At 35.9% G+C, this 27,132-nt stretch overlaps 2 protein-coding genes across 2 annotated transcripts in view; one reads left to right on the plus strand and one right to left on the minus strand.

The window, feature by feature from the left end:
* Window positions 1-547: 547 nt before the first annotated feature.
* Window positions 548-27,132, minus strand: part of LOC118270963 (malignant T-cell-amplified sequence 1 homolog) — a 47,566-nt gene continuing 20,981 nt past the window's right edge. Inside the window, exons 2-5 of the mRNA XM_035586808.2 lie at window positions 1,828-1,980; window positions 1,425-1,525; window positions 994-1,195; window positions 548-702 (exon numbers count right to left, since the gene is read on the minus strand). Of these exons, the coding sequence (XP_035442701.1) occupies window positions 621-702; window positions 994-1,195; window positions 1,425-1,525; window positions 1,828-1,980 (538 nt within the window). The 3' untranslated portion in view covers window positions 548-620. The remainder of the gene's footprint in view (window positions 703-993; window positions 1,196-1,424; window positions 1,526-1,827; window positions 1,981-27,132) is intronic.
* LOC118270961 (uncharacterized) lies at window positions 1,990-5,124 on the plus strand. Its single transcript, XM_035586807.2, has 2 exons — window positions 1,990-3,021; window positions 4,172-5,124. The coding sequence occupies exons 1-2, from the start codon at window positions 2,632-2,634 to the stop codon at window positions 4,535-4,537; spliced, it is 756 nt and encodes a 251-aa protein (XP_035442700.2). The 5' UTR covers window positions 1,990-2,631; the 3' UTR covers window positions 4,538-5,124.

Consider the following 27,132-nt stretch of genomic DNA (forward strand, 5'->3'; position numbering starts at 1 on the left):
ATATTTTAAAACAAAAACGAAGTAATGTTGCATTGGTAAACGTAAATTCTATATCGCAAAAGCGGCAAGTTTAGCTAGTCATCATCATCCATCGGTCATCCATCAGAGACGTGATTTCAACTTTGTTGTAAGTATGTACATGTAGGTAGATAAGTTATTAATTATTCTTATAAAAAATAAATAATATTTCATTCTACGAAACTAATTGAAATACACAAGTATTGTTTATGTACTCGATCATGATTTACTTATTTACTATAGCAACCAACTGAATAGAGAATGATTATTTTCTTCATGAATATAGTGGGGTTATCTGATAACTATAAGAAGACTCAAATTTTACTCCAATTTATACTGCTACAAGAAACTACACAATTATCTTGTTCCTTAGGAAAAAATGTTGTTAGTTTAGTTATCGACGTCGATAATAGATGGCGTTACTATACCTATTTTATTAATGATGATAAATAAATAACACTCATTGTTTCTTCTAAAGATTTCCTTAATGTAGCAGCTTGACGTTCGTGGTGTAATAAAACAAAGAACCCTCTTAGAAATTAATATCTTTATTGAGACAACTTAGTAATAAATTACACGGAAGCATAAACTTTACATTCCATTTACTTCACTGGTTTCATTTGCCACAAGCCATCATTGAGATAGTGACAGTTTTCGATGCCCACGCCCTTGTTTACCTTAGCTCTGAAAAAGAAATAAAATAATGCATAAATAAATAATATATGAAGATACAATCCTTTTCTGACTCTCTCAATTTTTGCATTTGAACAATTATTCCATCTATACTTTTTTAACGTTCGACCTTTTTAAATCTCTTTCATAGTCTAGTCTAAGTCTAGTTGGAACTGCGAATAGTTTTAAGTCTAAGTAGCTTGGTGAATCTAATCATTTATGTCTTGGAAACAATTTTCTCCAAAATATGAATGTGTCATGTGTGTGTATGTGTGTGAAATAAACTGTTTAAATCAATATTACATGTCATCAGTAGATAGAGCAGTGCATCCAACAGCAAGAGCATGTTCCTTTCCTTCAGCCATTACAGCGACCACCTGTCCCTTGTCCACGCTGCTCATCCGAGCGCCTGGTGAGGTCAGTCCAGGGCACATGATGTTGGCACCACTGAGCACGAAGCGAATAGCACCCTTGTCAACCTGCTGCATTGGCAGGAAGAATGGATCTGAAACATTGATAAAATGTGGTTTAAAAGAAGGTTCATCCATTGAACTAAATATTCGGTAGGATTTTCATATCTCAATAACCATGTGGACACCATTTTTTAATTCTAGCTAACTAATTTGGTGTACATCAGACATTCAAATTCTCTCTAAATAATATGGCTTTTTGAACACATGCAATATTGGTCTATGATTAGGCTTTTGATCTATGGTGGTAGGATTCCTACTCACATTTATGAAGGAGTTTCAAAGTTGGCATCCATGGTCCCTCTCGTTGACGGAAGAACAGCAACTCTCCAGCGCTGTTCACCATGATCTCGATGTGGTCGTGGCTGGAAATAAGAAATTTTGCACAAAATTAATGAACAATGAACAACAAAAAACCATATTACTATAGCGTATTATGTGCATGGCAAATGAATATGGTTGTCAGTAGAAGATAGTGATTGATAGTAATTGGTATGGGTCGTTTTGATAACTTCAAGCATTGACACTTAAAACAAATAATATAAGAAATATTCGTCATTATAAGCTACAAGAGTTCAACTGCTGAATATAGTCATATGACTTCTAGATCCAAACCATTTGGAAATGACCCGCATGCAATGGCTTAGCAAACATATGGGATACGTACCATTTCACAATCCTGAAAGTGTCCTTTTTAGGGAGCACTTGATCGATGTAGTTATCCAAGTGTGGGTACAGTTCAAGCAGACGCGCCCTGATGCCTTTCTGGACCGAAGACTTGAGTTGCTGCACGCCCGAAATGCTCTCTTTCTCGTCAAACCTAGAAAGAATGAAGACAAGAATTAAAAACTGACTTCACAAGTAAAAATACACCTAATCACATAGGATTAAAGGTGTCCTTTGAACGAACAAGGTCTAATGTCAAGGGCAGACGAAGTACGATAAATAATTGGCATTCAACATAAGAATTATTATTTATTTATATATTCAAGATTTTTTCTTTTGAATAGGTAAATAATAAATAGTGTCGCTTTTATTATAGTAATAAATTATGTGAATCTTATAACCGCAAGCGATGTAAATATTTACTCTATGTAAATAAGCGTAGGCATAATTAATTTCATTTTATCGTCTTCTATCTAACAAAGTTCTTTTAACGATGCAATCGTTATTAAATCTTGAGATGACTGCGTTTTAGCATTGATGACAGTTAACGCGAATTATTATTGCTTTTGCTCGTACATACATAAAAATGTTGAGATTAAAAAATATAACATGTAACGGTAAAATTGATAAACTATTGTACAAAAAATATCGTCTAACCACACATTATGGCAGCCACACACGATACAGTATACTTGCGTAAGTGACTTGCGCAAGTATACTGTATCGATTGCACAAGTGTGGCACAAGTTCTTTAGAAAGTTCCAAGCCACCGTACCGTACGCACGCACGTCGTTTTGGCGCCAAAATGAACGAGACTTCTGAGCGACATGGAGTTCGTGGTATTATTGAAGAATTTATAAATATTTACAGAAATGAGCCATGTCTTTGGCAAATAAAAAGTAAAGACTACCATCACAGGGAGAAAAAAAATGCTGCTTATAATAAATTAATTGAACAATACCGAAAATTAGAACCAAGCGCCAACCGTGATGCAGTTGTTAAAAAATTGAATGCTTTGCGTACGAATTACCGTAAAGAAAAGAAAAAGGTTGAAGAGTCAATTCGATCTGGAGCAGGTTCCAGTGATGTGTATGAACCTACATTATGGTACTACAAATTATTAAAATTTTTGGATGACGACCAAGGGACGCCAAGATTTAGTCGTAGTAACATCGATGGAGATGAAAGTTCACAAGTAAGTACCTACTCGTACATCTATCTATAGTAATAAAATAAGGCTTAATATTTTGTTTATAATTATGAATATTGATATTAAAAAGCATATTAATATTACTCATTGTATTTATTTATTTATTGTTGGTATATACACATTTAATTCAGGTAATTAAGACAAAAAACAAAATAAAATGTAAGTATCATGTAAGGTTAGTACCACATTAGTACGCAGGAGCCAGTGTTTCCTCATTCTGATTAAAAACACATTATGGCCGGTCGGTTTCAATAACTTACTATATCCGTAACTGGAGATTTGACACTGTCTTTTACATTGTAAATAACAAAGACAGGTATACTTTAAATCTCCAGTAACGGATTATAGTAAGTTATTAAAACCGGCCGTTAATGAATAAAGTTATCTTGCCAAGGTACACTTCCCTCATTATTAAAGTAGTGTACATACTGGTTTCTTATATTTTTGGCAGCAGTTGGATTATTTCCAGAGCTTCTTCGTAGTAAAGGTTCCATGTTTGAATCAATTGAATTTAAAGCTGGAGTAATAATTCCATCTTCTCTGTTTTCATGGTCGAAACATTCTGCAGAACTATATGAGTTCAAAGATACAGACATTAAAAAGTTGTGCAAAGCACAGCTAGCCGTTACTACCTTTTCAATACCTTTTGGTTCAATATTAATTTGAGTTTTATATATCCTAAATCTAGAAGACAAAATGCCAAACGCATTCTCAACAATGCGTCTAGCTCTAGAAACTCGATAGTTGTATATCTTTTTTTCCCGTGAAATTAAATCAGCCTGTCGAAATGGCTTCATCATGTCAGTTCTCAAAGCAAATGTGCATCGTCGGTTACAAATACATATGGAAGTACTTTAGAACTTCCTCTGATAGGTCCATCTATAGGGATATTTAATTGGTTTGTCTCAAGCTTTTCGAAGAATTTAGTAGTATGAAGCACGCCTCCGTCTGATATTCTGCCATTAACTCCAAAGTCACACATTGTGAATTTATATTTTGCATCCACTATTGCAAGAAGTACCATACTGTGTCGACTTTTATAATTATAAAAATATGAGCCGCTTCCACTTGGGGGAATAATATATATGTGCTTCCTTTATGTGCTTCCTTTATGTTGCTTATGTTATTGTTTCAGGAACCCGAATCAGCTTTACATTCACAAGATATACATGGTAACTCTTCGGACACGGATTCTACTTCTGAACAAACATCAAGTCGTGCTAGACCTCCCAAAAGAAAAACTACAGATTCGACAGATTTGTCTAATGAAGTATTACATTCCGTAAACGAGCATTTTAAACGTCCTTTGGACGATCGATTTGATATTTTTGGCAAATATGTCGCAATGAAATTGCGTGAATTACCTAAACAGCAGGGACTAATTGCTGAAAAAATTATAAATGATACACTATTTCACGCGGAATTGGGCAGTTTGACACTACCGCAGTACATTCATACAAATCCAATTCCTAGTCCTCCACCACACCAAACACAACAATAAATGCGTAGAACTCCAACTCCTAGCCCTCCACTACCCGGAGCTGCGGACTACCTAGCGGGTTTACCGGGGCTCCGGTTCGAAAAGCAGGAGTAGGAAAGGGGTGGTTTTTAGTCAGTAAGAGTCTGACACTCCCTCTCGCCTCGCCCAAAGCGGGAGAAGTCATTGGATGATTTTCCCCCTCAAAAAAAAAAAAGCCCTCCACTACACCAAACACAACAATACATTCATGCAACTCTAGAACCACAAGAGTGATTCATTTAGAATCAACTCCATCTCCTTCCACTCCAGCAGCAGATAATCAACAAGAATATGATGATACTTCTTCATTGCAATATAACTCAGACTCGCAATATTCATCTGAAAATATCACAGTGCCATCTATTCCAGAATATTCTGTTGGAACATATTGTATGATTGCGTTCAGATGAATGTCGTGAGTCCAAAATAAACCGTGTAACTTAGTTTTTTAGCTATAAATATATATTGTGTTACCTACATACTTATATTTTATTAATATGGAAAACTTGTATTTTTATTACTTACCTTCAAATAATCTTTCCACAGTACTTTGTAAATCGCGTCACATGTTTCCGGAATAATTATACCTAAAGCTTGAGGTGATATAATTGTTGTTTTGAGGTCTTCGTAGCTCCTTCCAGGTGCGAGATCCTTAAAGTGGCTGTTAATCTTTCGTGTGGTGATATGGATTGCCTCATAGCAGTATCGTGTTTTTTATTGTATAGCGTTACCATTGACAGAAGTTTTAAATAAGTTTCTTCATCCATACGCAGATAGTTATGCCAGTCTTTGGGTGCAAATTTCAATCAAAAAAAAAATTTTTTATTTTTAACATATTATTTTTAAAATTGTTAGTCTGAGGACCGTGTGAGAGTTTGCTTAGTTATTTCACTTTTAGTTAATTATATTCTGACAGTGTGAGCATTTACGAGACCTACCCAAATGTTCTTTTGGTTGGTATCGTTCGTCGGATCATTCAGCAACAGCCGTTAGCTGAGCTAGTTATGCCAGTCTTTGGGTGCAAATTTCAATCCTCTATTTCATTGTCTGGACTTTAAAAGAGACTATGACCTCTGAGTTTGTTTCGGCATTTCTTCTCAGAGTAGTCAGATAGGAAATGCCGGCCTCATCTAGGTATTTCAAAGATTGACGTGTAAAAGTGTTATTTTATAACCTATTTGCAAAAATAAATATCATTTATCATTTAATTCATTCAATAAATTGATGTGCGAATAATGGTTTCTTTTTATTAACCAGCCTTTAGTCCATACTTTTCGATTTCTCTTGTGAGTTTTCAGTTTTTTCGTAGCTAAAATAAAGCCAACTAATGCTACTGCATCATCTATAGCACAAAACAACACAACCAGGTAGCTCCACTTTCAAGAATAATGATATTGTTTTAAATGGAGCAGGTACGCACGCTTGTACGAATATCAGTGAAATGATATTTGTGCAAGCATGCTTGAGCCGTTTGTGGTCGGCTCCGAAATACGTGAATTTGTACAAGTCCAAGCTTGCGCAAGTATACTGTATCGTGTGTGGCTGCCATTACCAAATCTTTTCCCAAACCAATTTCGATATGTAAGTAATGTAAACAGAGCGAACCCCTTGATTCATTAATAATTTACTGATCTAAGAATCTATGTAATCGACCTACCTACAACGGAAATTTATATTATGATTGCAGTACACGTGTTACGTTGTTAAATAAGAGTTACCAATCGCTTTTCGGTTTACGCCGTTATGTCCGAATACTCAAACGCTACTCAATTTTAAGACGCTGTCAAAACTAGTTCTGTCCTTATCAATTCTTTATAAAGTGACAGAGATAGCACGATATCTAAGTGCAAGTAAAATTGAGTAGCGTTTGAGTAATCGGACATAAGTCTCGTAAAAAAGCAGTTTCGTCGGTGTTGCAAATAACGTAGGTGCCTATTACTGGGTCGTTGCACCGCCCTAGTTCGGACACCGTACTACCGCTTAACTTAAACACGTGAGGTTCCTATCACGCTATGTGTACATTTTTGATGAATTCAGGTCGAAATATGAATGCTAGAAACGATTTTGAAGTGATTGGAAAGTTGGTTACGGAATTTTCGACATCAAAAGCTTAGAAAAGACGTATATTTTTAAGAGGCGATAATTCCAAGCCTACTAACAACTGTTTGTGTTTCCTTATCTACACTCGGCGTCACAAAAATCGCACCTCTTTAAAAGTTCCTTTCATAGTAATTTTAACCCTATTAATCAATGGCAGACATATGACTGTAAGGTATCATTGGAAAGGCAATTCATTTAAGTTTAAGAATAAATCAATGGATTTGGTTTTTTGTTTACCAGGGAATAAAAAAGCAAGCAAATGCAAATGATTAAAAAGTTAAATTTTATTTTACAACAAATACGTCCTTACAACCTAGTGTTACCCTCCCTAGCCCTGATGACTGCTTCCATGCTTTCTCTCATGGACGAATTAATGTGACAACAGTCTCTTGAGGAATGTTATCCCATTCTGAATATTTTGACAACATATTTTTAAGATCCAATAATTCCAAGCCTACTAACAACTGTTTGTGTTTCCTTATCTACATAATGTACCTAAACAATATAATTATTAAAATAACAAAGTTGGTTTTTACGATAAAACAATTCAATATTTATATTTAACAGTTATTAATTCCCGAGAAGATTTAGTTTATATTACGAAAACTTTTAAAGTAGGTTATCAATGTGTGTCAGATAAAAATGACATTGATACATCTGCAAACAAGTACCTACATGTATTTATTTGTAGATGTTACATAATAATGCAGGAAATGGTGGTGCTAAAAATATCTCACTTTTCGGTAACTCGCGCGACCCCGTGGCCTTTTCAAGCGCACAGGTAGGTAGCATATACGTAGAGATATTATTATATATTCATCTCATATTTTGTCTGACGCAGTACAGATGTATGCATTATGAAAAGAAGTATATTTGAGACTTAAAAGAGCTGTTATACTAACTGTTTGCTTACTAAAACTTGTCCATATTTCGCGCTGGCGCTGAGAGTTGGAAAGATAAATGCGTTTGAATATTATAAAGCGATGCACCTAAATACATATTATTATGTATTAGTTAATCGTTACGGAGTTGCGGACGACCTAGTTGGTTACCGGGGCTCCGGCTCGAAGCAGGAATAGGAACGGGGTGGTTTTTAGTCAGTAAGAGTCTGAAAGACCCTCTCTCCTCACCCAAGGCAGGAGACAAAAATAGCGTAAGTACCCACTAAGTACTTATGGAATTTTGGAACATATCACTTGAATGGTGAACATAGTTTATTAAAGTAACAGAAAATAATTTTCTTCAAGTTAAATGTCAATATTTCATGGCATCCTCTTTATCACAGATACAAAACACAGGTACCTACGTACAAAAATGTGTATTATTTACTTAAACATGCCACATCAAAAATGTTCTGTAATCGGTTATGTTATTAAACTGCTGCATTTGTTTTAAAATAGCCTTCCATAACAATACAATAGCGTTCCATAACAATACCTAATACCTAATACATATCTGCATTGAACAATAAAATGTTTTACTACAACATTAAACGTATGTACTCTTGTTACCAACTAAACGCATTTGTGGAAACTAAACTGCTGTTTCGAATAAACTGCATTTACCGTTTATAAAATACTAGCGACCCGCCCCAGCATCGCATGAGTGCAATGGTGATATATTATGCATGTATTATACATATAAACCTTCCTCTTGAATCACTCCATTTATTTAAAAAAAATCCGCATCAAAATCCGTTGCGTAGTTTTAAAGATTTAAGCATACAAAGACATACTTTGTTTTATACTATGAAGTGATTCACTTTAATTCATCAACATTTATTGTCAATAAATGTTGAAATAATGTTCTAGCATTAACTAACTAAGGATATCTATATCCTTCTTGTAGAAAATATGTAGGTTTCTAAATCTAATTTAAATCAGAAAACCAATTTAGTAGAGATAGGTTAGTGAGTTCAAACAACCTTTCCAGCTTTGTTTAATTACTACCTAGAATAAATGAAAAGGGATTAATAACATCTATTACAATAAATTAGTGACCCAAAACAAACTTCGGAGAAAACCTGGTTATCTTCCCGTTGGCGTCGGTGGTAATTTTCAACGAGACGAGGTCGTCGGCACATTTATTACTTTGCTCTAATTCACATTGTAAATCGAAAGTAAGGTTTCGAAATAAATCTAATAGTCAAGATGAATTCGAAATACACAAATCAACTACTACTTCTACAATACTAGAGAACGCCTTCGGAAAAGCCCTGTGATTAATTTTGAAAGGATTTGGGTGCCATTAGTCCCACTATGCGAATTAAGCATAGATATTATAAGACTGCATCTGCATTAAATTCTCGACGGCACAACATCATTCTTTCATTCACACGGTCTGTTATTAGATTGATTAGCTCCGATTTTATGTCAACAGACCTATTTTCGTATGTAGAAGCCTCATTAGACTCACAGCCTCACTTAAAATTTTGGTCATCTATCTATCTGAACATAACGTAACTGTTCTTTGTGCTCATCGAGACAGACAGCTGACGTGCATACAATCCTGTGACTGAAACTAACTGCATCAAGATTGGAGAGTGGTAAATTGGCAGCTGGACTGCTTTCACTGAAGCGTGTAGATGTATGCAAGAATGCTCTTTATGTGTGAGCCAGTATCGATGCAGCAATTTCACCTTTCCGTGAAAACTAGTTAAGATAAAGAGTTGGAAATTATCTGGTATTTAATAAATGACTGCAACTTGACTTGTTTCACTAGATAGAACTAATAATTTCAAAAATACGTCTCCTATTACCTTTGATCTAATCTTGTGGATTGATCGATGTTTTGGTATTAAGATGAGACATAGTTTTGTGTTTAAGTACCTACATAAATTCAAAACAAAATTATGCAGAACATTCTTAAATAAAGACAGAGGTGAATCGTCTGGAATCAAACAAATATTTGTTGTCTGTGAATTCGTAATACGAATACTCACAGCCCAAGGGGTCATCGATCTATTTTCTTGTTTGTGGTTATGAAGGACTTTCGTCCTTAATATGGTCACAGTAAGGGCATTTCTTTGTTATTTGGTACTTCTAAGAACAAATAACAAATGTCATGAAGGTATTTTATGAAAAAATCCAACTATTTCTACCTTGGAAGTCGACATTTATCGCATTATTATACTTAGCAGGTGTTGCAGCCATATAGGGGCAACGACGGTCAAAGACCTTAAGTCGGGGTGTGGAGTAATTTCGTTAGGTTTATATGAAGGTTCGGATATTATGTAGGTATATTGTCGTTGGCATAATGGTCGCAAGTTCTGTTAAAAACGAGGACAATTTTTTTTTTTTTTCACTCGCTGTTGCTACCTTTAATATTTTTAACTCTATAACCGCTGATATCAATGTTAAAAACACGTTTAACACATACTACAATATAAGTTTTTAAACTGACATGGTCAGTAGTAATATCATTAGAACTTAAAACGGGATATGAACTGATCATCCGTGATCATGGCGCTTGCAACAGTACCGAAATATCGGAAACTCAAAAAAACTAATAAACATGGTAAATATCCCGTTATAAGTTCTAATGACATACTAGAATATTTTGCAATAATCGACGTACAGCCAAGTGCAATCACCAAAGTATGTATATAGTTTTTAGAAATAACACTAACGTGAGTGCGTAGTATATGTACTTTCAGATTCTCTACTTCATCGTGTGGGCAGCGACCAAGGAATTTGTTAGTAATTAGGTATGGGTTTAGATTAGCCACCCACTTCCAAAGTTATGTTAGAATTTAGGTGAATCAAGGTAATGTAACGATCGAATAACTTTGAATCAAATTTCTAAATCTATGCTATGATAAAGTTTTCCTACAGTCACGCGATCGAATAGTCTGTATGAGAAGAAATGTAGTCTACATAAGTTGTGACCTAAATGGCGCACTGTTATGAAGTTCTAAGCATTTTAAGTTGAGGCACCTACTTAGTATCGTTTATTTTATTAATAAACTATTAAACATTATAAATTAATGAGACAAGTGCGACATTGTCCTACGGTAGCGGAAGCGGTTACAATAACAGTGTAAACAATGCTTATTTCCAGGTTAGATAATAAAATTAATTAAATATTAAAACATCAGATCAGTTTAGCAAATGAATGATTTCGTATAATTATTAATCGTATCCTATAGTAAAAATATGTACCTACCTATTTGTAAAATTAAAATCATTGATACCTTTAACCATAATATAAATTAGTTATTAATATTTCAACAATAAGTTGACATACAAAATTTTCCTTTGTGATAGGCATTAGACACGCTGCAAAATAAGCAGAAGTTTATTGAAACAGTTGCTCTACGCTTCGTTTGGCTAATATAACCATAACACATTTCATAGCTACATTACAATGACCTATACGACCACAAAGTACGAACGAATGTAGAACACCAAGATTAATTTCATACAGCATTTTAGACCTTAACCCTCTAAAAATAAGGAAAAGAATGAACTAGGAAGAGCTATCCAATCTGCGTATATTGAAGAGGAATCTCTCGATCGATGCACAAAACAAGTTTTCGATTCAAACGTAATAGAATTCAGTTTAACAAAAACATTTTAAATTCTCAATATTAAATGAAAAAAACTAGGACACAATAAATTAAAATTAAGTGGTATTTAATAGAGCAGATAGTCCAGTTAAAAGTAAATAGTACCAACTAATAGAACAAAAACCTAAAAAAATTGTTACTTAGAAAAAATACACAAAAATCGGTTCTAAATTCTCTCATTTAGTAGCTACGTCAGACATATTATGTAGATACATTATTGTAAATCCGTTTGTAACGCTTTCACAACCAAGCGAAGGCCACAGTATTGAAAATAGTATCAAGACTAACTCAAGAACAACTTAAAACCAATATTATCCACGTGTAATGACTGAAAATTAAAAGCCGGTGAAATGGAGGGAGGTAGAGGTAATAATAATAAGTTTTAATCATGTCACGCAAGCAAAACATCACTGCAACATCATAAAACCGTTAAATGTCTACAGTATCTGTTATTATAGGTTCCAATAAAATAACACAATACGTTATAAAAAACAAAGACAAATAAATTGTCGCTGCCGGCCATAATTTTAAGCCTTATCTTATCTTTTTATTGGGAAAGAAATGTGACCCTTTGAATTAGAACTTGAGACGCTCACGCGAACGCGACAGCCCTTAGGCTACCTACTTTTTAACAAAGTAAGAATATAGAATGTCCATTCATCATAAACTAGAATTTATGAAAAAAGGGAAAAAGTACTTAGCAGTAATTTACCTATTTAGATTGTCATTCAAAGTCAAGCATTTATTTCAATTAATCCTAAATTAGGCACTTTTGAAACGTCAAATTGAATTGTCCGTCAGTCTGTCTTAAAAAATGTTTTTGTCGTCTAAATTAGAGACAGTCAAAACGAAAACCTTAATTTAGTTTAAAGTTTAGTTCACCACGAAACTCAGAAGGCAGCATAAAACACATCTTCACGATATTTTAACCAAAATATCCGACTACATATGTTAATGTTTTCCTTGAACTATACGGAGTTCTAAACGAAATGGTATTTCTGTAACTTCCCTGCTCTATACCGCCCAGCCAATGTCATCTCGTCACGTGTTCGACTGGCTCACGTTTTCCCATACAGAACTCGTTTCTGACCGTTCGTACTCAAACTTTCCGCATTATACCCTATACATTGACTGTTTTATTCACTTCAATACTTTACTCGTCGGTTTCAAGCCAGCAATGTATTGTAAACTTTAATTTTAATCTGTTTTACATTAACCGTTACGTTAGCCGCACGTGTTTCGGTATTCGGTCATCGAATACTAATAGGTATATGTATAAATAAACCAGAGTGAACGTCCGTCTGGTTGTTTTAGGTACAGATTTTTCGTTTGAGGTTTTAGACTTAAATTGAATACTTTGTATACAGCTGATGTAAAAATACCATTGGTACCACTTCACAGTAACGAAACCTATCGAAAGACTAGTGAGACTGACCGTAACTCAATTGATTCTTCTTTTAAGGGGAATAATCATCTGCCTTCTCCAGCTTTGGGTGGGACGTGAGGAAGTGTCAGACTCTCACTAACTAAAAACCACCCCGTTCCTACTTCTGCCTTTCGAGCCGGAGCTTCTAGTAATTCCGCTAGGTAGTCCGCAGCTCCAGAAATCGATTTTCCTACGCATTTAATCACGTGAAAGCCACACTTTATTCTCAGTCTGACCGCTTAACAGATAACTGACCAGTCAGTGCACTGACATTTATGCGATACCGACTATCAGACACGTGAAAGTTAATGAAGCTAGTATAAACAAGGTTGAATGTTTTAGAGACTAATACGTAAGAACTGCTGGACGGATTTAGATGTAATTTAGCATACGTATATGTAGATATCTAGATGGAGAATTGGATAACATCGTGTTTGATTTTAAAAGATTTAATGTCTTTCAGAACGGTATTATAAAGGAGTCGGGTTTACCTGTTTTGTTAGGTAACGTACATAAATAATAATAGATTGTCAATTCACTATTGCATTAGGTGTTCCTGTTTTGATAGTTGTATTTTGTAGTAATAAATAAATAAAACCTTTTAGGTTTTTGATCCGCTTTTTTTGCATAGTTTCTCTACGGAAAGGACAATTTACTTCAGCACATAATATTATGTATTATGGATAGTCATGTGCATATTGCATTATGACTTGTAGGTACATATTTGCCCTGTATAATTTTCCTCAACTGAACGCCCATAATTGCAATGTTTTGACTTGTAATTTATTGTAAAATAATAACTCGAACAAAATCACCGTAAAATGCTACTTATAAATAAATTCCAGATGTAAACAATTGAATATTGAAAACAACAGCATCAAACGAGCTGACAACACAATCAACACATTCTGTAAACACAGTACCTAACGAAGCTATAAAATCTGTTTTGTTACGTTCTTACTAAATCGACGTAATGTGATATTTATTATGTGCTAACGCGTTTGTACTGAACACGTTTAATCAAGTACATAGCTACGTATATAGGTACAATTGTACACACATGTACCTGACTATGGAAACACATGTGCACTTGATGTACTTATTAAACATTGTTGAGTTACGTCTGTTGTAGTTACAGATTAAAGTGTAGATAAGCTATTCATTCGCATCATTCGGTGCATGGATAGGAGAACTTGAATAGTAAGTTACCCGGAGCTGCGGAATACCTAGCGGGTTTACCGGGGCTCCGGGCTCCGGCTCGAAAAGCAGGAGTAGGAACGGGGTGGTTTTTAGTCAGTAATAGTCTGACACTCCCTCTCGCCTCGCCCAAGGCGGAAGAAGTCATTGGATGATTTTCCCTCCTTAAAAAAAAATATTAGTAGGTAAGTATTATTTATTTTTTTCTGTCTAAAAATAGGGCCACGTATCGGACTATGGAGTGGCTGAATGCATCCCAAATACCGAAAGATTACTGCGTCTAAACAAACTATTCAACGCAATATGGTTTTAACCTTATCAAATATCTACAATCTAAGTTCTAACTAAACAGGATAAAGATAACACTATCTACATAGTTTAAGTACAGCCTCAGTACATTTACTGACGTCCATAAGCCGTACGAAATAACATATAAGTAAGCCCTAGAATGCGGATATGTGACGACTTCTGACCTATCTACTAGTTACTCGTATCACATCACGTGTCGACCACATAGTACGCAATCGAATTGTAGTATCTTTCCATGATAAACTAGCAAACCCGGCGAACTCCGTTTCGCCACCAATGATTTTCTCTTGAAATTTTTCTTCAATTTTCTTTGCTATAAACCTCACGGAGCTCGAAACCTTTCCAATGAAACCATGGAAATCGGTTCGTGCGTTTTGGAGTTATAGCGTCAGGAAAGAAAACCCGACTTATTTTTTTTCCATGATATATTATTACGTCGCCTACAATTCCCTTTTGAAGTTAGAAATATACGAAGTCTTAGACATAACATTAAATAATATTCTTCTTAGTCGTGTTACACTCTCGGCAGAGTGGTCGTAGTCATCATATAGGTGGCAAGTTTTACAATTCGTCACCACTCCTCACTGCAGCCTTCTTGTGCATTGGCAAATTGGATTATTGAGTGCAGTTTTAATTTGATCCGTCCATAGCATCGGTGATCTGCCACGCGCTCTTGTGCCTTCAACCTTCCCTTGCACTACAAGACACTCCACAGCTCACACTCAATAATATTATGTCTAGTTAAAATGATAGACATAATAAGATAGGTGTTAGTATCATTACCATACGCTACACGAGGTATGGTAATAATATTGCTAGACAATTCTAGAATCCGAGCAATTCCATTAAATAAGGTTTATAAAAACCAAGATAAAATGAATAATAACTCGTCTGAATCTGAAACCCAGTGATCAAAACTGACACTTCGAATTTCTCTACCAAGAATCTCTCAGATTTATCTTTCCAACTAACAAATATTGTGATTAATCGTGAGATCGTTCGTCCATCATCCATTCACATCAAAGGCAAATGATAAACAATCTTTGTTACAAAGATGATTTAACAAAACACTGAAGATATTCACGTAACATTACAAGTCACGATCACAGTAAAAAATAAGGAACAGTACGGAAACTACCTGTAATCGTTCAAAATAGCACACTCAAATATACATGCACATGGACGAGTCCCCCAGGCGATTGTCGCGGTCTCTCAGTATTGAGTGTCGCGTCTACATGTGTGGTCACGCATAATGGTGAAAGAATACCGATGGTAGAATGGATTAGTCGACATTGATCGGCCTTTTTATCAAACCAGACTTCAAAAACGATCGCATCCAGATAATTCTGTCTTTGAGTCTCCGAAATCATTTCATTTCGAACGCCTGGTTTCTCAAGTCGCGAAGGAAGTGGGTCTTAGTGGGTGCTCTGCACAGACGTAAAACCTTTCGCCTTTATCCTATCTACTTATTTAGCTTCCACTACGTTCAATACATCTTGGTCTTAACACAGGCCAGTTATTAGTATTAACTCCACACTATTTCTAGTGCGTTTTAAACACTAGAGAATAAAATACAGAATCTATTAAAAACGCTACCAACCTTGAACCACTTACATCGATCCGTCGCGACGCGCAGTATTGTCGCGTCAGTGTCACACGTACTTGTTACGATAAAAGAAACGCAGAAGAATATTATTCTAATTGATCAATGGCACAGTAACAAACAGACACAACCCCTGAAAGAACTGGCGAAGGTGAACTAACAGGAGAAAACAAAACACTATTCCAAAATCCCAATAATGATAAAACCATTTTCATCATCATCATCAGCCGAGAGACTGCTGAACAAAGGCCTCTCCCTTAGTCCTCCACGTAGAACGACAAGCCGCCATCTGCATCCAACGGTTCCCCAAAAAAAGCAAGCTTTTTTTCAACAAAATTTTACTACAACCACGAAAAAAACTTCATTAGTGCTTTCAAAAACCGAAAAATCGGGATCGAATTCTCAAGATCTCTTATTAGGGTCTCCTTACCTGCCATGAAATATAACCGCCATAACTTAGATTTCGTAGTTGACCGAAAATATGAATGACCGCAAATAACTTCATCAAAGCAAATACAGATATTTGAGTGTCTGGACACTGATCCAGACTCCAGACAGACACATTGTTCCATTTACTGAACCTTCTAAACCAAGTTCCTGTCGACCCAACTGCGTAATCGGCTTACTGGAAGATAAGGAAAAACACGTACCTAAGTCTCATCCACTAATTAACTGCTGTATTAGTATTTACTTTGAAGAATTTCGGCTGTCTAATTACTGAACATGATGCCCAAACAGGAGCCTTAGTACGAGTTTGCTTTACGTTCAACGAAATCGAAACGAGAGCGCGTTCGGCGGTCTGATTGGCCGGCTCGAATGAAGCAACCAATCAGAGCGTTAAATTCGTACTAAGGGTACAGTACTGATGTCGGTCCAAATACGATTGAGCTTGTCTCGGCGTCTTGTATATTTTAGGTGCATGGAAAGTCTTACTACAGTGTATCACATAAAAACTAAGTCTGAGTAGCGTAAAGTGAATGCAAACATTCTAGTGCAAGGTCTAATTAAATTTTTGCAGGTTTTTTACTTGATTTTTTTGTCTTTGTCTCAGCATTTTCTATACAAACATGCTGTTCTGCTAAGCTACTGTTATCGGCAATCGGGTATAGGAAATTGCATTGCAATCATGGCAATTAGTTGCCACACAGGCAACCAAGTAACCTACATTATTTCCTTTTGTGCAATATTTACGATACTCGTAAACTCGTCCTAGTAATAATTACTAGAAGGGATGTTTGAAACTTGATTGCGATCAAGTAAATAGTCCTATTGTGTAATTTTTAGTAAGTGAAGCCATGAGGCATTCATTTCTTAGAGCGGCCGTACACGGACTGCTCGAGCGGTCGGCGTCGACTGCTTGAAGCTGTTGACGGCTTGAAGTGTTCGCGACTGCTCGAGCAGTCGTGTGTACGGCAGCGAATGAATGGCTATAGTTCATCGTGCCGTCGCGGCTTCAAGCAGTCGGTTATAACTGCTTGAAGCCGTCCGTGTACGGCCGCCCTTATTCTATTTTCTACATGTATTGTATAGGCCAATGATTGTAAGTTTTATGCTGAAGTATTCTACTTCCAAATTGCCATAATCTGAACACTTGATAGGCCACAAACCCCACGCTTTTTTTAAGGGGAAAAAATCATCCAATGACTTCTCACGCCTTGGGCGAGGCAAAAGGGAGTGTCAGACTCTTACTGATTAAAAACCACCCCGTTCCTACTCCTGCTTTTCGAGCCGAAGCCCCGGTAAACCCGCTAGATAATCCGCAGCAACAAACCCCACGCTTGGTAGGCAGCTTGGGGAGAGTTAGCCATCGAGAAGGCGCTTCTACCTGCCTTTGCCTCAGTAACTGATCGCCATTTTAGAACACACACACACACCCTGATCAACTACGCAGTATTTAGCTCTAAATACTGAATAGTGAATACCTATTAAATTCCCTACAGTTGCCAGGTACAGGCTGCCTCATTTTAGCATACAAATTAGTTTATAATATTAGTTATTGAAATCTGTGCTAAAGTTGGGAAAGTAGATTAATTTGCTTGATATGAACATTGAAGGACAGAATTGGGACAAGTTACAAGTTTAGGAGATCAGATAGTAGTTAAGCTAACACTATTAGGTATGACATGATCGCTAAAGACGTCTAATACATATTTGCTTATGAGTTAGTAAAGTTATTTCATTAGTCTATTGGCATTTAAACAGAAGCCTACTCCCAGAATAGGACACAGTTACAAACTTTGTTAATTAGGTTTTAGGGAACAAAGAGAAAAGTTCCCTGAAAAAAGGAGTATGGAGGATCCAGGAGACCAGGCGTGGTGATCGTGGGTTTTGTGGGATTTGTTCGTTGGGATTTTCTATTCATGTTTATTCGCATGTGAACTTCACATGTGCGATGTAGGATTTATATCATCTTCCGTTGATTTATTCGTCGATCGTCTATGTGCGACTTCTGTCATCTGTCATTTGTCATGTCATGTCATGTGTCGCCAAGGTACTGAGTACTTTAAAATTGACACTCGGTTTGGTTTGGTAGACTTGGAACATTTCGTATTAAATACCTGATCAATTTCCCTGACAGCAAAAAAAAAACTAACATAGCAAGTAAAGTACTCTAACTTCGAAAAGTTAGATAGACACTTTTTCTGATAGTTCGGGTTCTACGCAGTTATGTTTAATACTACTAAGTAAAACTACTATTTTATTAATCCACTAAATAAAGACAATAACGAAAGCTATTCATAACATTCATAAAACATAAGGCATGTTCCCGTAATCTTGATAACGCGGTGACGCAATCCAGTAATTTGTATTCAACCTTATTACTCGTCGAAACAAAACAGTTGTTTCAAGGTTATGTTATCAGGCCGTTAATTATTCAACAGTTATTTTTTTAACTTGTTCTTTGTATTTTTTTACCCGACTGCGCTAGAAGGAGGGCGCTGCGTTAGAAAGCCAGCCGTATGTGCCCTCACTAAGTCTTCATATTTAGAATGGATCCCGACTGCTTCAATTTTTCTTGTATGTATTTAAAAATATAGATAGTAATAGTAATACATTAAGCTCCGGTTCTATAATTTACCTATCTCTTAAGTGCAATCGGGAACGATGACTTTCTTCTTTTAGGGTTTTTTTTTATTTTCATTGCTGCATGTCCCGTAGTAGGAGTTTCTCTGTCGTGGGTACGTTTACAAACCGCAAACAACGTGCAGTAACTAGTCGGCTGTCGGCTAGTCACTGCACCAACCGTGCAGTTAAACGCTTTACGAGCAACCACATGAATGTGTAGTACAGAGATGGGGAATCTTTACTGACCAGACAGACATTTTGTTTTTCTTTTTTTTATAATGTATTATTTACTTTGACGTTCAAAAGTGTATTGCTGGTCTATTTGAAATAAATAATTTTGACTTTGACTTTGACTTTACGTAACAACGTGTAATTGATTAAAGAAATGTTTTTTGAGGTGCATGTAATGCCATGAAAATAATAATTAGATTTTTTGGTAGTTACTTAAGCAAAATTCATGCTGAACTGGAGACATTTGTGTAACTCTGAATCTTTGATGTTATTCATATCTGAAAATAGTGACAGGCATAGAACAGATTTTGTGATCAATGACGTGCCCAAAATATAGAACTGCGTGATATCAATTGCACGCGTGCCAATGGTTCACCATTCCTGGTGTAGGATAAGGGGCATTAAGTTTAAATGTGCTAAAAGGGCAAAAAGCCACAAGGCATCTTCATCATCATCAACCATCAACCTGTTTATGTCCTCTACTAAACATAGCTTCTCTAAAAGCACGCCACTGACTAGTCAATCGGAGTTAAATCAAGACATAGAATCTTCGTAAGTATCGTAAGAACGCTTGGAATAGATCTTTCATTAACTATTTAATTATTTTCGACACAAACTAACCAAAGCAAGTGTACAACTTTTCTCCTATGGGTACATAAAGTCAAATACTGCAATTTAATTAAAGATTCGCGTTGTTTGCAGCACAATGCAGCTTACGTCGTGCAGGTACATGGGAATTAATGCAAATTCTTGGGTTATTTTTGTATTGTTAAAAGTTTCCACCAGGTTAAACAGATTGTGGTCACATAAGGACAGAGAGGTTACAGGCAGAAAAATAAAATAAATGACCCCCGTTTAATAAAATGTTGCATCTAATAAAACCAGAATTCTGCACAAGATATTGGTGCATGAAATGGTTAGAAATGGCGTAACTAAGCCTTGAACAATTAAAAGTAAAACCTATTGTTTTCAATTTTCATTGATAAATTATGTACAGGTAACACAAAATATACCTAGCCAAGTTTACCTTGAAATAACATAAGTAGAGATAATAAAATAACACCAAACGCAAATAGAGACGTTAACGTCATTATTTCAGACGTAGAACTCATTAATATTCTCTCTCATATAATTCTTATTACAGCTTAACATAATTGAGGCTTAATGTAAGAAGCTAAGGTAATTGGGCATCAAAAGTAAAATATACTTCAGTATAATGGCAGTCACCCAGTCGAGTATCAGTCATTATAATAATTAAACGCTTGACACAGTCAGCTCATGACGTCATATTACATATAAAACGTCCATGATGAACTCTAACACAAACGGAACAAAGGTCAAAATTGTAGATCACGACGGCATTTAGTAAACTGGTAAAATTGTGAAGGCTACTGCAGGATTTAATAGTTTAGATGACAACTTGTATGAACTAACCCAATAGAATGCTCTTAGAAGAGCATAAATTATTGTTTTGCATAAAGATACAGATGCTTTTTAAAGCTGTGATAACTCGAAAAAAAAGGTTTCTACATTCACAACATAACAGTATTCTCAATAACGTATGTTGCGTGACATCGCCGCGTCTGCACACGCTGCTCATGACGAAGAGTCCCTCAGTGACTCGAAACTAATAGAGCTTTTCTCAATTAATGTACGTGAGTAAACCGTGATTATTTGATAAATTTAGTATGTATCATGATATTTATTATAAAAATCTATTAAACGGCAGGTTTGATTACCGGAGACAAAATTTCGAGAGAACATTTTGTAAGAAACTAATGTAAAATACTCTCTACAGTGTAGTGTGTAGCGGTGTAGCCAAACACACAGACAGACAGGTTATTGAGACTGGCAGTTAATCAAATCTACAACCATCCTCGTGTGATGCCCCATCATACATACATAGATGCCAATTGGATTTAATTTAGGTAGGTAGGCATGTGACACAGTTACACACCTACAAATAGGGCGCTTTAGATTCAATAGATGTTTTAGAAGCTATTCAGCTATTCCTATTGGGTAATTTCATTCTTGAAGTAGGTTACATGTGTAGATCAATAAAAGAAATATATGTGCTGATAGAAAAAGACATAGATACTGTTCTACAAGAAGATATCGTTTTTCGTCTTCGAAAAAATAAGTTTATTTACTCATAATGCATAATCATTCATTTACCGCAACCACAATGACAAAGAAAATATTCGAAACAGTATTTACACGGTTTATTCACTAGAAGTTTGCTTCGGTTTTATATAAGAGGAAATAATATTGTAACTATCCATGACAGTGAATAATTGTAGCAACTAATACTAATTAAATTAACTACATTAGCTTATAACTCTTTGATATGTTCCGGCTAAAAGCAGAAGTAGGAACAGGGTGGTTTTTTGTCAGTAAGAGTCTGACACTCCCTCTCGCCTCACACAAGAAAAAGGAAGAAGTCATTGGATGACTTTCCCTCTTAAAAAAAACGAAATTAAACGATTATTTCTAAACATCAAAACTGGTGACACGTGTATTGACATCATCTTTGCAACCATCTTAATTAATTCACCATAAATTACCTAGCGGGTTGAAAATCTAGTAGTTACATAACAAACAAAAACAAATGTCAGTTCAGTAACTGTGCGCATTGCGACCTCCTTGGTGACATCAATGTTATGACACACTGCACTAAATATTTTCTTTTCTGCTCCCAATATAGCTTTCGGTGTCAGCAAAACTGACTGGCCAACGCTCAAGTCGGACAAAGTATTATTAGGATTTTTATTGCAAACTTCTCAGAACAGAACACTACGGATTTGTGAGAACAAAGCCTGGCTTTGTTTTTCAATAATTTGGCAATAAAGTTGTGAGCTATAGTTGTAATAATACGAATAAGATGAAAGTGAGTGCAGTTTAGAAAATAACATAAGGGTGATACACTATTACTTCGACTTGTCCAAAATTATGTGAAAAACAATTACGCAACGTCACACATTTTATCTCAAGTTGCACATTACGGCACGTAATGCCACTGTACAATGTACACCCACTTTTCACCAAATGTGTTATAAGTAAATCGCATATAATAGAGGGTGAGCCTATTGCTATATACTGAGCCCAATTCCAGACTCCGTGCTTAACAAAAAGTGACTAAATGTAATTTTTGGGCCCCTTGTGCCCACGTGAGAGAAGTGACAGTGGAGTGGTTTTTGGCCAGCAAAGGACGTCCGCCCTATGACATCCTCTGCTAAAAGAGCCCTGTACGATCCATAAGGATTTTGAACTTTGGGGTCAATAAAATAAGATCACCAATACCATAAATGATGCTGAAGTTATGTCATATGTCAATGGAACGCCTCCAAGAGACCTCACACCGTTCGTGTCACAATCACGTGCCGATTGTTAACAGCATACCTAGGTACGTGTTGTAAACAGTTGGCACATAATCACATAACCTCAAACGCTTTGTGTACATAAAAACTGTGCCAAACACGAGACGACTCGAGGTCTGAAGTGAAAGTGTATTACGTAATTTAATGAATATATAACTCATATCAGATTCTGGATTACGGAATAATTGTAAAGGCTCTTTGTGGATTGGTGCATCATTAGATTAGCACATAGCAGAGGTGCACATTACGGCACGTAATGCCGCTAAACAATGTACACTCATATTTCACAATTTATGTTATAAGTCCCATGTAATAGTGGTGAGTGAATTGGTGCATCACTTGTATGTTATATGTTTTTATCATAAATAAGTATAGGGTATATAACCAATTTGCGTCTGTCTGTCTGTTTGTGAGTCTGACTGAACATTAAGTACGCTGTTGCTGAACTGATTTTCTATAATGAATAGTGATGTTTGAGGATAATTTTACAGTAGGTATGATTAATTAGTTTAGTGTGAATTACTAAAATAGAGAAGCGAAACTAGGTTGCGTCGCTAATTTTAGGTACAGTACTAATAGCCTGTTTTCTGCGTAGCTTCTATAGTTTCAATGCATTTGCAAAAACCACTTAAATAAAAATACATACTGATTGGTATTAGCTCAAACTTTTCTTTCGAATCCTCTCGAGGTCACAAACATGATCATGACATAATATTAGCTAAGAGCGAAAATGCATAAAACATGAGAAATTTACGAATTTAGTAACACCGGAATAACCTTTGAAAATTTGCTTAAATATTGATTCTAAGGTCCTTCAGATCCGGAGCTGCGGACTACCTAGCGGGTTTACCGGGGCTCCGGCTCGAAAAGCAGGAGAAGGAACGGGGTGGTTTTTAGTCAGTAAGAGTCTGACACTCCCTCTCGCCTCGCCCAAGGCGGGAGAAGTCATTGGATGATTTTCCCCCTCAAAAAAAAAAAAAAAAAAAAAAGGTCCTTCAGATTACATAAGGTTATGCATGTTTTTTTATTACTTCCGAATAAAACAAATGGCATTAACCTTAGAATTCTATAACTATAGGTAAATAAGGTAGAGTTCCTTGAAATACGGCTTCGGTATTGGTAATAAAAATAGAAACAACAACCTACAATGAGGCTCATCACAAGGATACGACTTCAAACGACAATACACAACATACAATCATTACTTAAAATATTCCAAAAATAAAACAGTTCGGGTTTCATCAAAAAGGGATCAGGAAGCAACAAAATGTTGAGAATTTTGATAATACGGTAACTTCATTTGTTAGCTTATCAACCGGTGAAGCTAATATTACTTCATCACACATTCTTCTAGTCGCTGATAAGATTAATCTTGAAAACAATTTAACTTATAGGTAATCGCGGGTCTTCATTTATTTATTTATTTTATACTTTACTAGCGACCCGCCAAATCTTCGCATGGGTGTAATGGTGATATATTATGCATCTATTATACAATGTGATAGGGGTGACACTTCTAACCCGTTAAGGCTGAGTACTACATCTAATTTTATCGACTTTAAAAAAATAATATGGAGGGTTGAACCACTAATTGAAAATATTGAAAAATAGTGATTTGTTCGGTAAAAATAATTCACAAATGATTTTTTTCTCACCAAAACATTATCAAACATATGAAAAAAGTAATGAATTAGTTAGCCAAGGTTATTAGCTACCGTTTGTCGTTTTTTTTTGTTTCTACGACGCATACAACCTTTGATATCAAAAAAAGTAAAAAATATATTAAAATAGCCATAATTTTTAGGGGGGGGATTCCCTTCGACCCCCGACTTTATGTCGATAAAATTAGATGTAGTACTCAGCCTTAACTGGTTAGAAGTCTCACCCCTATCACAATACATAAAACCTTGCTCTTAAATCACTCTATCAATAAACTGCACCAAAACCCGTTGAAATATTAAAATTTAAAAAGGGACATAGGGACAGAGAAAGCGACTTTGTTTTATACTATGTAGTTATTTCACACACACGTAAAACACAATACAATTGTAATAGTAATTTGAGTACAATAGGCGGTCTTATCCCAAATTCAAACGTGTCATTATTTAAAGACTTATACGAGTATGCTAGGTTGGGGAATGTTACCAACGAGCAAACCAATGACAGTATTGCTAGCAGGGAATTTCAATTTACATCCCATTTAATATAACGGGCCCCTTGTCCCCGCAACAAAAACTGCGCAATATAGTGAGAACGGACGGACTCCCTTGATCTAGTTTGGAGGTCACGTCCTTTGTAGGACGAATTCTGAAAGGAGGTCGCATCCTGATATTGGCACATGTAACTTACTGTGGATGTGGGTGACTGAGATGTACTAGTGTAATGAGTTCCTGTTCATACACTATTACGTATTTATTTATTTAACATCTAGAGTGATATTTATGTGAATTTTTGATAAAAATGGAGAAGCTATTTTTTTTTAATAAAAACGAATATAATTAGACAGTTTAAATCTAGATCGTCCAATGACTACTCCGCCTTCGGCGAAGCGAGGGGGAGTGTCAGACTCTTAACTTATAGATAAACTCGCGCCGTTCATTTATCCTGCTATTTCGAGCATTTTACCCGGTAAACCCGCTTTAGTCCGCAGCTCCGGATACAGACGGACGAAGCCCTAGCTGTTATTTGTGTGCATGCGTTATAGTAAATAAGTACCTAATATTGTTTTCTTCCTTGTTTTATCATCACCAATATTTTAAGTGTAATTAGCGTTGGGCTTGATAAGACTTATTTAACAACGAGAACAACTATGGTTGCGGATCCAGAAGTGTTACCAACGACCAAACCACGTTGTTTATACAGTTTATTTGCTAGCAGGGAATTTCAATTTACATCCCATTTAATATAACGGGCCCCTTGTCCCCGCAACAAAAACTCAATATAGTGAGAAACGGACTCCCTGATCTAGTTTGGAGGTCATCCTTTGTAGGACGAATTCTGAAAGGAGGTCGCATCCTGATATTGGTACATGTAACTGGATGTGGGTGACTGTGGTGTACTAGTGTAATGAGTTCCTGTTCATACACTATTACGTATTTATTTATTTAACATCTAGAGTGACGTTTATGTGAATTTGTATGTTTAAAAATGGACCTGTGATGTTTATGTTTTTCTTAAAAAAATATACAAGGTGTAACTAAATACCCTACATCAAGAAGCCCTGATGAATACAGGTTGAATAGAATCTCTAGACAAAGTTTCAGCAAAACATATGGATTAGTACCAAATACTTGGTATCGCATAGTTCTTGATTTCAAATCATACAAACGTGTCACAACCCTGCAGGGATCACTCGCTAATATTACGAAACATTTTTCCTGTCAATCTGATCACCTAGTACCTGTCTACCTAATTTTGATTCGCGCGTCGGCGCGATTGGAAAAATTCATAACATGGTACCATGAAAACATGAGTTTAAAAAACCCTTCCCGTATCGTTTGTTATGTTATCTAGAAACCGTGCAATTGATATGTATACCCCCTTTTTTTACACGTTGTATAATTGACATTTTGTCAAGACGCATGGATGTCTGCTACACTTCGGAATGGATTTGGGTGATATTTAGCACTAAGAGAGATTATAGTTTTTACATAAATAAAACATTAGCTACTCTTAGTAACACGGACGAAGCACTTTTTTGAGTGACGAAAATTATCCAATGACTTCTCCCGCTTTGGGCGAGGCAAAAAGGAGTGTCAGACTCTTACTGACTAAAAACCACCCTACTCCTGCTTTTCGAGCCGGAGCCCCGGTAAATCCGCTAGGTAGTCCACAGCTCCGGACCCGCTAGGTAGTCCGCAGCTCCGGACAGACGAAGCCCTAGTAGTTTATTTGTGTGCTTGCCTGTGCCTGCGTTGTATTAATAGTAATCTTGTTTTCTTCCTTGTTTACTATCATCACCAGATATTCTAAACGTAATTAGCGTTGGGCTTGATAAATTATTTAACAACAGAACAACATGGCGCTGATCCAGAAGTCTTATGAAATAAACACGTTGTTTATAAGTTTATTTGCTACTACCAGACTGGATACTAACAGAATTGCATGCCCTATTTATTGGTCAATCGAACTTCGCAACGTGTACAATAGTGGTCAAATTACTAAACAATGGAAATTGGATGCGGTTTTTACTGTCTGTTACATTACGACCACTACATTACCTACTACCGCCTTGTTTCTAACTAATGATTACTCAACCTAACCAAACAAAGAAACTAATATTTACGCATTTTAAATAAGAAATAGTATTTGTCATAAAACTGAAACAAACCATAGAAAAAAAATACAAAAACAGAATATGGGTATATGTCCATGTCATAAACACAAACATTTGTCTGTTCACGTAACTTTTTACAAGCTAAAAAAACATCATTAAACACAAACAGATAGACAGAGAGACGGACAAACGTCATCCCCTCGCCGTACCTTTGTCGACGTCCGAAAATAATTTGAAATATCTAGGTCAAGCCAAAATGTCAGCAAAGTAGACCCGAAATGACTACCAAACTTTTCTCTACCCGTCCTTAATTGTTTGACACAATATTACGTGTGTTTTGTCCCCAAAAGGGTAATCATGTAAGACGTAAGAGAAAAGTAAGACTAATGTGTGAGTGTCACTTATTATGAAGTAACAAAAATCAG

This window comes from Spodoptera frugiperda, chromosome 9, assembly GCF_023101765.2.
Source record: "Spodoptera frugiperda isolate SF20-4 chromosome 9, AGI-APGP_CSIRO_Sfru_2.0, whole genome shotgun sequence".
NCBI lineage: Eukaryota > Metazoa > Arthropoda > Insecta > Lepidoptera > Noctuidae > Spodoptera > Spodoptera frugiperda.